Raw genomic sequence first — 11411 nt, 5'->3', positions numbered from 1 at the left:
GAAACTACAGGCTGATTGGCCTCACCTCAATTGCTGGGAATGTGATGGATCAACCATCCTGGAAACCATTTCTAAACAAACAAAGAACAACAAAGTGATTGGGAGTAGTTGGCATGGACTTATGCAGTGGGAATCAACCTTCTATGTAGCTTTCTATGACCAGATTACTAGTTTTGTGAATAAGGGGCGGTAACTGGAAGTTGTGAATCTGAACTTCAGGAAGGCTTTTACCACTTGCTCCCACAATATAGACAAAATGACAAGGAATAAACCAGATAGGGGTGTGGTGAAATAAACTGAAAGGTGCCTTGGGCAGCCAGGCTCCAAGCCTTGTGATCAGTGGCAAGAACTCCAGGTGGTGGCCAGTCACTATTGGAATGCACCAAGGGTCAATAGGGGAGGCCAGTGCTGTTTGAACCCTCAGAAAGTTTGCAAATGATACAAAACTGGGAGATGTGGCTGATAACATACATGGGTAGATTGGAATTCAGAGGGATTTTGACAGTCTGGATGGATGGGCTGACAAGAACTACATGGAATTCATGTAGAACTCAAGGAAGAACCTTACAAGTCCTGCATCTGGGGAGGAAAAACCCAAGGCAGGAGTACACACTGAGGGAATACTGTCTGGAGGGCAGCTTTGCAGAGAAGGACCTGGGGTGCTGGTGGACACAAAGTTGACCATAAGCAGCAATGCACCCTTTAGAAAAGAAGGCAAACATCATCGTGGCTTTCATTGTTATGTGCATTGCCACTGCATGGAAACAGACCAGCTGAGGGTCACAAAGATGACAGATACTGAAGCATCTGACATATGAGCAGTGACAGAAGAGTCAGGATTGTTCAACTTGCAGAAGGCCCTGGGGGAATGTTACCAATGCACACAAATACCTGGTTGGGTGGAGTAATGAAGATGGAGACTGACTCCAAACTCAGCAAATTAGTCTCAATGGCGCTGCTCAAGCAGTAAGTTGGAATAGATGATCTCCAGAGGTCTATTCAAAATCCAACTATTCTAAAATTTTGCAGGTGACTCTGCAAAATTATTTACCTTGGTTATCTAAATGTAACTATTCTCCAGGTATTCCACAATTTAATGCTGAGTGCATAATCCTAGTTATTTCCAACAGCAATACATGGGAGGTGTATAGGCTAATCAGCCTGGATCAACTTGTCAAGAAAAATACATATACCTGAAACACTGTTTGATTTTTTTTTTTAAACTGCTTTCATGTTCTATTGCAAATTTATTTCTGAATATCAAAAGTACTGAGGCGTTATTCCTTTCAGACTTCTACTTTGAGGTTTCACTGCAACCTGTAGCTTTAACTTTTTCAACCCTTGGGCTTAAGAGCACTGGTCTCGGTTTTTTCTGGTGTTTAATTTTTTGAGACACAGTAACAGACAAGACAAAGACTGTGTTATGGGCTAGCCTAGAACTACATTTGTTAAACCTCACAAGCCACTTCACGCATGCAGATCAGATTGCCTGTTACTGCCAAACAAAGAGGATACTGGCAGAACTGTCTCTTTTTGGTCTCTCTTTCTTACCCCTACTAGACAGGTTTTTATATACACAAGTGCTCTAGGACTTAAATATAAGTTCTAAACTCACTTAGGCATGGAGGCTAACAAGCAGGAAGCAATTGCATAGATTTCTGTTTCAAATCCAACTAATAATTGCAAACTTCATTCTTAATTGAAACATTTAAGAGGAAGATACAAGGCAGAGTATTTATGTAGTAAAAAACATGCAGAGCTGTAATACACACATTTCTTTGATTTAATTAAAAGGAACAAAAGTGGATTTTTAATAAAAGAAGACAGACATCTTAGAGTTTAAATTACTAGAACCAAGTTTCAAAGACACACAATCCTTACCAATGCATGTTCCCTTTACAATAAGGTATTTTACAAAGCAGTTTCAGAGTGCAGATGCATAAATGGATCAAATCATTAAGCAAAGAAAAAACTTCCACTGTCTGTCCCCTAACTTTATATTTTCATAAGGAAAATGACACATAAGCAAGAGAAAGCTAATTTATTCTTGCCTTCTATTTGCCCAGAACTGCAGTGTACCATTCTAAATGGAAACAGTAATAGTAAAGTGAACTGGAGAAAGTGCACTTGAAACACTAATAAAAATTCTGAAATAGCATTTCAGCAGATTTTAAATACAATTTTAACTGAAATCCAGGTGACAAGGTGTCTTGCCATCTGAGGATGGAGACTCAATTTTCTCTCTCCAAAGCTTATGTAAACAATGGTTTTCAACAGAAACTGATGGTTGAGAAGAAAACTGGGAGGTCTGTATAGGGATAAAACCTTTCATAGGTATACCAGTAAGAAAAACTTTAGTGGTTTTGGTTTCCACAGCCTTCTCAGCATTAACACCAGTATCACTACAGGTTAATCCACTATTGTTCCTTTGTTAACTAATTATATTTATCCCTTTTTATCAGTTCAAGCTTACGTGTTTCTATTGCATCATTTTTGTTGTGGGAACAAGTCTCATATCTAGGCCACCTAAGATTTTTATGATGAAGATTTGTATTAAATTAATCTTTTTCAGTCTGCAACAAACTACACTCAAATGCTGTTAAAATTAATAAATATGTTGGCAAAATGATGAATGAACCAAGAACAGCAGCTTTATGGGATATGGGACGGCTAATTTTTGTTTTTATTTTAAACATAGTACACATTTGCATTAAGTCCCAAGCACTTGATTAAACACCAGGGTGTATCATGCCCCAAGGCACAATGAGGCACCTTTGAGTAGGCAGATTTGTCCTGCTTGAAGAGCACTGCTCTCCGTGAATTGCTGCCATGCTTACAGAGGGGAGACCAAGTACATGTCCCTTACTACTGAACTGTCACAACTCCAGGTGGCCCCATGCTTCAGGCAATCTTTACTCTTTGCTCCCCACTAATCTTAATTTACCTGCTGAAAGAATCCATGTGGCAGCAAATTTTACTAGAGAAATTGCTCAGGTTGAAGGCTTTACTATACCTGATTTTCCTCCATTACAATTCTGAAAGTATACTGAAGATTCTGGTTTTAAACCTTACGTCAACTTGAACATTGAGTGCTGCAGCTTTTTACCTTAAACACCTCATGAGAGAGTTCTTTCTCCCCATACAACCAGAGGGCAGAATGACATCCCAGAGAGCATGACAGAAAGGTGGATCCTTTTCTAGACAAAGTTATTTGTACTACCTTGGTGTTTCCCCATGGAACACTGCTTGCAGACTGCTCATTCATCAGTATGGCTAGCTGAAGTACAGGAGTCAGTAACTCTATTTATTTTATTTATGAAGAATCCTCAGCAAAGTTTGTTTGCATGGAGTCATTGACCCTCCCTGTTGCACAATAAGCAGCCTCTCAATCTAATCTCCCAGGCAAACACCTTCTAGGACAAAAAAATAAGCTTTACGGCTTCAGTTTAATAAACTCTGATCATTTGCTTTACTGATAACTGGAGACAGGCCCTCAATCTTCTTCAATTCCCTGTACTGTCATATTTTAAGCCAAGAGAATCTTGTGCATAGGCTGTTTCTGCCTTAGAAGAGAGATGCAAGCCAACCAGGTAAGGGTTATACGAGCTGTATTCCAACAATTAATACGTATCAGCTCTGAATTCTCTGACTCAGCTAGTTTTGTGACTGTGCCAACATTGAGCATGGCAATTCAAATCATGGCTAAAAAATGCCTATAAAGCTCATTGAGGCAATTTTAAATTAATATAAATGTGATCATTAGACTCTAAATGAAGGAACAAACAGAAAAAACCCTGCCACTTTCAGTTACAAATGACATACAAACACAATAGGGGAATTTGAAAATTAAGGTAATTTGTTTTCTTGAAAAGCTGTTTTTAAGGAAGTTATAATAAGAAATCACTGAAGCCAGTGAAAAGGCATGTTGCTGGCCCCATGATTTATTTATGCGGAAACTAACATTAACCAGGAACTACAGACTATACAGGCAGTATTCACACTAGAATGGACTGATACCTCACCTGTTTTTACCAGTTACTAGTAGCTTTTCACTTTTAGTTTTAAATTATAATTTGGTCAATTCCACACCAGATGAGATGCCTTTTTAAGTTGCCTTTAAATTACTATATCCTAACTTCTCACATACAACTAGAGCTAACTTGAAACCCAATTCTTTCTATAGTTATTGTGGTGGCTATAATACTTTTCAAAACAACAACTGAGTTCTCAGCAGAATTTATGAACACTCCTGAACCTACATTAATAAGAGAGAGCTGTGGAGGAAAAAAAAAAATAGAGAACATACATACATTGCAATGTTCAGCTTGTGTTATTGGTGAAGACTCCTGAGAAAAAGTACACCTTCTCATGTACAGGTAAACATAGTGTCTTATGTAAGGCTATTCTTATTCTGGCAAGCTCAGTATAGTCAAGGAACAGCCAGTCAAGTCATTTTATCCTCCCACAGCATACCCCAGATTAATGGAGTTAAATTTAAAACAGTTAATGCAATGCATGTTTGCCTATTACACAATAAGGAAAAAAAAATAAAAAAAAGATAAATTTATATTTCTGACCCCAGATCAAAAATGCTGAACTGTAAAAGAAAGCAGAAGTGTTGGGAGGTTTCTGCATATGAACCCCCTCAGAAATGGAGAATAGAGCCACATCACAGTAATAGTAACTGCCATTAACACTGTAATGAAATAAAGGCACGAATAGCTGGCTCAGAGGATTAGGAATGAGCAACTGACTCTTTCATTAACTGGATGCTAACTCAAACGTAGCCAAGGCTGGTAGTCACCAGGTTGCATTAGCACTGCTTGGGCTCCACAGATGGCAGTATGACTGCTGAATTGCCCCAGTCCTTGGAGCAGCTGCTCTGACTCACAGAGTTCAGTGCTCCCAGCCACTCACAGGTGCACACCTATGCTAGAAATAGCAATCCCGTCCTACGGCATTCAACATCACCAAGAAAGTGTTTGGACTCAAAAGCAATAAAGAAAAATAACAAAGGCCATGCAGCCCTGTATCAGCCCCCCTGTACTAGATCTCTGAATCAGAAAGCAGTTTGTGTTGGAAAACACCTCTGGAGATCATCCCGTCCAACACCCCTGCCAAGGCAGGGTCACCTAGAACAGGTGAACCAGGAACAAGTGGAGGTGGGTTTAGAATGTCTTGGGACAAGGAGACTCCATGACCTCCTTGCATAGCCTGTTCCAGTGCTCTACCTGTGTAAAGAAGTTCTTTCTCACGTTGAGATGAACTCCTTGGTGAAACTTCTGATTTAGTTTATGGCCACTGTTCCCTGTCCTGTCACTGGGCCTCGCTGAAAAGACTGGCACCTTGGTGCTGGCACTCCCTTTTGAGATATTTATATCCATTAATGAGATTCCCTCTCAGTCTTGTCTTTTCCAGACTGAACAGCTCCAGCTCCCACAGCCTCGGCTCAGAGATGCTCGGCAACACCGACAATATCTGTCTGCCCCCGATCCCCGCCTCTGTGCGCAAAGGGCTACCATCTCCTCAGCGGCCAACACCAAAGTTGGACGATATGGAACCAGCGCCTCCGCCGCGCCCGCACCCCTCCCCGGCGGCCGGAGCGGGCGGGGCGGGACACCGCCGCCCTTCGCCTGCGGCCGCGGCCCCGCACCTCCCTCGGCGGCCCGAGGGGGACGGGCTCGAGGGGGACGGACCCAAGGTCAGGCGGCAGCGGCGGCGGGCGGGGGCCGGTAACGGATGTGCCCGCCCGCCCCGCCTCCTGCGCTGACAGAAAGGCGGCGGCGGCGGCTCTCGGTGCGCCAGTGGCTGCCGCGCGCAGGCCGGTGCGGAGCAGCAGCGGCGCCCCCAGAGCCCGCCCGCAGCAACCGCCGCCCCCGGGCTGCCCGCGCCCCCGCCTCGCTCCGCTCCGCCGCCGGCTCCTGTCCGGGCCGCCGTGCCCCCTGGGGATGGCGGTGCTGGCCCTTGCCTCGGAGGGACTCGCCATCTTCGGGCTCATCCTCTTCGTCGTGCTCTGGCTCATGCACTTCATGTCCATCATCTACACGTAAGCGCTGGGGTGCGGGGGGATGGCGCTGGCGTTGTTCCGTCACCCACCCGCCATCGTGCCCGGAGCGCCCGGGGAGCGGGCCCCGTCCGCCGCGCCGCCTCCGCCCCGGGCTGGCGGCTCCCCTGCCCCGGGTGTCAGCCGGGGACCCGCCTGCCTGCGGTGTGGCCCCCGCAGACCCCGTCGAGAGACCCGGGGGTCTGGATGGCCGTGCTTAGGGCACGGCTGTGTCCCTGCCGTCGGTCTTCGGGTAGAAACCGTCCTCTGGTCTTCTGCCTCTTGCGCTGTGCGGTGATCTTTGCTCCGTAGCCCTCAGTGCTGCTGGGGAAGGCTTAGTGTTTGTCGTATTCTGATATACAGTTGTAAAGTGTGGCTTTCCCGGTGGTAGTGGGTGACCAGGGTGCACAGGACTTACAGAATGTATGATGTTTGACTGCAAAGGCTGTACGGCAGAACAACTAAAAGAGCACAGTACTCTGTGCCAGCCATAAGCACACTTCTTTTTGTATTGAGAAATAATGATAGTGCTAGTAAAACAAGTATATGTAGTGAGTCAGATCCTTCTTGGATAAGTCCAAGTAAAAATGCCTTTAGAGTTTGTGAGCAGTGTTTGCATTTTAGTAACTGACAAAGCAGATAGAACCTGGCAGAGGAATTTTCTATGGGCATGTGGGGAAAGGATTAAGAATGCATCTCTTTGTAGATAGTTGTTTTGCTCTCTTAAGTAAAAGACCATTCTTGCATCACTACTAGGATTAGAAAATACCTGAATTTCTGTTTGCTTTCTTTATGCTTATCTGTTCTCCTTTCTTGCTGCTCTACTGCATCTGATAGGTACCTGTGATAAACCTCAGCCCTTACTGAAAGCAAAGCTCACAGAATGGGTCAGGTTGGAAAAGACCACAGTGGATAATCTGTTAATCTTAAAGTACATAGCACAGGACTGTGTCCAGATGATTCTTGAATATCTCCAGTGGGGGTGACTCCACAAACTCTCTGGGCAGCCTGTTCCAGTGCTCAGTCACCTGCGCAATAAAGAAGCCCTTTCTAATAGGTGGAACTTCCTGTGCACTAGTTTCTGCCTTTTGTCCTATTGCTTGGTACCACTGAGAAGGGCCTGGCTCCGTCTTCTTGCCACCCTCCCTTCAGATGCTCATAGACACTGATTGGGTCCCCTTTCAGTCATCTCTTTTCGACATTGAACAGCCCCAGCTCTCTCAGCCTTTCCTTATGTGAGGGATGCTCCAGTCCCTTAATCATCTTCAGAGTTCTGTGCTGGACACTCTCTATTGTCTCTTTTACTGAGGATCCCAGAATTGGACACAGCATTCCAGGTGAGGCCTCACCAAGGCTGAGACAAGGGGCAGGGTTCATCTCCCTTGACCTACTGGCACTGCTCTTCATGATGCAGCCCAGGATGTCACCGCCTTCTTGGCCACCAGGGCACTGCTGGCTCACGGAGAGCTTGTTGTCCACAGGACCCCCAGCTCCTTCTCCACAGAGCTGCTTCCCAGCAGGTCACCCCCAGGCTGTGCTGGTGCCTGGGGTTCCTCCCCAGCTGCAGGACCCTGCCCTTGCCTTGGCTGAATTTCAGAAGGTTCCTCTGTGCCCATCTCTCCAGGCTCTGAGGTCCTTCTGAAGGGCTGCACAGCCCTCTGGGCTATCGGCCACTGCTCCCAGCTTTGTGTTGTCAGTGAAATTGCTGAGGAGGCCTCTGCCCTTCATCCAAGCCATTGATGGATAAATTAAGCAAGACTGGGCCCTCTATTGGACCTTGGGGGTCATCATGAGTGACAGGCCTCCAGCCAGAGCCTGTGCCACTGATTGTGACTCTGGGATCTGCTGTTCAGCCAGTTCTCAATCCACTTCACTCTTCACTCATGCAATGCACACTTTCTGAGTTGAACTTATGGATACCAAAGATTTGCTTCTGCTTCCTTTTCGCTTCTTTTGTGGTTTTGTTGTTGGTTTTTTGTTTGGTTTTTTTGGGGGGGTGTTTGTTTTTTTAAATGTCAAGTCACTAATAAGCTCTAATTAGTTTTATTTTCTTCTACTGTAATTCAGTTATCCTTAGATCTTATATTCACTTGGACAATTAACTTCTTTCTTGAAAAATACCTGTATGGGTTACCTTGGACCCAAATGGCAGGATTTCACTGGGGGGCAGAAAGGGTGCTTAGTGGGCAAAGAGACTACTCTGGGCATGGCTGATTTTGGTCAGCTTTAAAGATGATTAAAACTGTCCCTTGCATGCTTAAATCTTAACCTGTCAAGTGAGCATGTGTGGTGCTACTGCTCAGAACTCTTTTTTTAATAAGTGACAACTGAAATGGGCAGGAGACACAAATGGGGAAGACGTGCAAGAGGACAAACAAGAGGCAGAAGGATGAGATATGCTAAGAGATGTGAGAAGAAAGAACAGGGAAGAGCTAGAGGAAAGGGTACACTTTTGGGCAGACAATGCCACAGGAGCTATGCCCTCAAAGGGACTGCCTCCTGTGGAGGCAGTACTGAAGCAGGGGCACTCCTGAGTGCACTGTGGGCTGCAGGTAAGGCATTCCTGAAGGGACTGTAACCTGTGGGCAACCCATGCTGCTGGAGAGATGCCCTGAGGGGCTACAGCCCCATGGCTGACTCTCCCCTGAGGAGACTGCAGCCTGTGGCAGGCCCATACTGAGGCACAGACTCTGCCAAAGGGATTGCAACCTGTACAGCAGTCACTCGTGAGCAGTCACACCTGCTAGAGCAGAGTAACAGTTTAAGAAAAACCAGTAGTGGAAGAAAACGAGTAAGAAGTAAGGCATGGCAAGAAAAACCATTATGTGCTGACCCTTGCCTCCTGTGTCATCTTGCTGAAGGGCTGGGGAGGGACTGAGGGTAAGGAACCATGCAAATGAGCAGTTTAGATAGAAGGGTGAGGGGGAAATGTTTCTTACTGAAGCAGAGCCTGGGGAAGGAGGACAAAAGGTACTTCCCTAAAAGTTAGGTTGTCTTTTTTTCCTCAATACCCAAATTGATAATTAGTTGCCTGATGATTGCCGGTAGTTTAAATTTAATTGCCTGAGTTGAGGCAGTTTTGCCTGTGGCAGTAATTGGTGGGGCATCCAAGCAGTAGCTGGACCTGGTATGGCCTGCATCTAGAGTATTTGCAGTGGTATGAAGTCTGGAAGGATTTGTGGTTTTTGTTAATGGGAATTACAAGTGCATGTATAAATTGTATGTTAATAGGTGGAAAACTTGTCAGTTGTGGATGGAGTGGGTAAGAACTGGGGTGATCCAGTCTCAGCCTCTGAGGCCCCTAGTCTGCTTTCTAATAATTCCAGATGGCTCTGGAATTGCCATCTCAGTAGGGCCAGAGTCAGAAGCTGTCTTTGACAGAGTAATGGGCTGATGGCAATGGGGATATTTAGAGTTCAGTTCAGCAAAACAGTGTCCAGTGGTTGGAAGTGAGCAGCTGGTAGCACTGAGGTGACCAAATTACAAACTGTTCTGGGTTCACAGGCAGCTGTGGAGGAGCTGCCCTGGTTACAGTGATTTGGCAGATCTGAGGAAAAAGGACCGCAGCTTCCCACAGTGTGACCACACAGCTGCCCTCTGAAGTGAAAATAAAGAAGTGGGGGACACCATCCCAAGCAACTGTCCTTGCAGCATTTGTGGTGGTGCTGGGAAACAGTAGGCGGTGGGATATAGCCAATGGCTGGAGAGGGCACTGTGCTTTTGGAGCGTGTGCCACTTGTTAGCATTGCCCTGTGTGAGGGAGGATGGCTGGGAGGTTGTCTGATGGAGCCATGCATGAAGGAATTGCCTGCTCCTGCAAGCAAGGTAGTCCTGTGAAGGGAAGGTGAAGGAGGTGATCAGTGGTATTTGCTTTGAATGCTGAAGCGTGTTTAGGGGGAAAGGGCTCCAGATAAATGATGATTGCTGGTGTTATGGCTGAAAATGCTGGTGGCTGGGCACTGTTACTAGTGCCCTCCATCTCATAGAGACTAGTTTTATTCTGGATGGCAGACACTGCACCTCTTCTGAGACCCCTGAGGTAAGAAAGGATCTTCACTTATGGACAGAAACTGCTTTTTATGTTGGAAGATGCTGTATTAAAATAGAATTAGATGATATTTGGCATATAGTGAATAACACATTGTTCCTATTACAGGCAGTAAAGAAGAAGGATGAAAGTAGTCTTCCTGTTTTCTCCTTACAGACAGTATTGTTGGTTTAATTTTTTTGAAGTCATTGAGGCACTGCTTGTACTCAGTCTGCACTGTGTGTAGCCATGCTCTATTGGAGAGTTGGAAGGTCTCATATGTGCCACTGGAGTATTAAGATAATGTTGTAACATGTCAGTAAAGCTGTTGTGGACTAGACAGTCATCCTTCTGTGGTTTCCCATTGGTATTTAAGAAGTTTGATTTAGTAAAGCACTTAGAATGTGTGACTTAAGTAGGTAAATGGAGTTATTCGAGAAAGTAAGCTTTTTTGTCTTGAAATGCTCTCAGCAGTTGTTGAGATTAAGATCAAGACAATATTTCTTCTGCATTGGTTTATACTGTACTTGCATTCAAAGTTGTAGGCTTTGGATATCTAAGGAATGTTCGTTCTTCCATTCTGTATTTGCGAAATCTGATTCTTGCCACCTCCTTCCTCTACTTTGAATGGGTTTGAAACACAGAAACACCTGGGTTAGAAAAGACCTTCAAGATCATTGATTCCAACCTTTGACTGATCACCATCTCATCAATTAAGCCTTAGCACCAAGTGCTATGTCCATTTCTTGAATATCCCTGGGAAAGGTGACACTGCAACCTCCCTGGGCAGTCCATTCCAATGCTTGACAACCCTTTCTGTGAAGAAGTTCTTCCTGATATCCAATCTGAACTTCCTCTGACAAAGCCTAAGGCCATGTCCACTTGCCCTGTCAGTAGTTGCCTAGAAGACACCAACCCCCACCTGGCTATATACCCTGCTTCAGAGTTGTAAAGAGCAATAAGATGTCGCTGAACCTCCTCTTCTCCACTCTGAACAACCCCGTTTCCCTCAGCTGCTTCTCACAAGACTTACTCTCCAGACCCTTCTTTGGCTTTGTTGCCTGTCTCTAGACAAGCTCCAGCGCCTCAGTGTCTTCCTTGTGGGAGGCCCAAAACTGAACACAGGGTACAAGGTGTGGCCTCACCAGTGCCAAGAGGGACAGTCACTCTTGGCAGCCCTGGTCCTGCTGACCACACTATTTCTGATATAAGCCAGGATTCCATTGGCTTTCTTGGCCTCCTGGACACATATCTGGCTCATGTGCAGGCAGGTGTTGATCAGGACCTCCCAGTCCCTTTCTACTGAGCAGCTTTCCAGCTACTCAGCATGTAGCACTGCAT

At 45.5% G+C, this 11411-nt stretch overlaps 1 protein-coding gene across 1 annotated transcript in view; it reads left to right on the top strand.

Annotated features, from left to right (window-relative positions):
• The first annotated feature begins 5707 nt into the window (after positions 1-5707).
• UGCG (UDP-glucose ceramide glucosyltransferase) overlaps positions 5708-11411 on the top strand; it is a 36196-nt gene continuing 30492 nt past the window's right edge. Inside the window, exon 1 of the mRNA XM_054651957.2 lies at positions 5708-6046. Coding sequence (XP_054507932.1) covers positions 5949-6046 — 98 coding nt within the window. The 5' untranslated portion in view covers positions 5708-5948. The remainder of the gene's footprint in view (positions 6047-11411) is intronic.

This window comes from Agelaius phoeniceus, chromosome Z (genome assembly GCF_051311805.1).
Source record: "Agelaius phoeniceus isolate bAgePho1 chromosome Z, bAgePho1.hap1, whole genome shotgun sequence".
Lineage (NCBI taxonomy): Eukaryota > Metazoa > Chordata > Aves > Passeriformes > Icteridae > Agelaius > Agelaius phoeniceus.
This window is presented reverse-complemented; position numbering and strand designations above follow the sequence as displayed.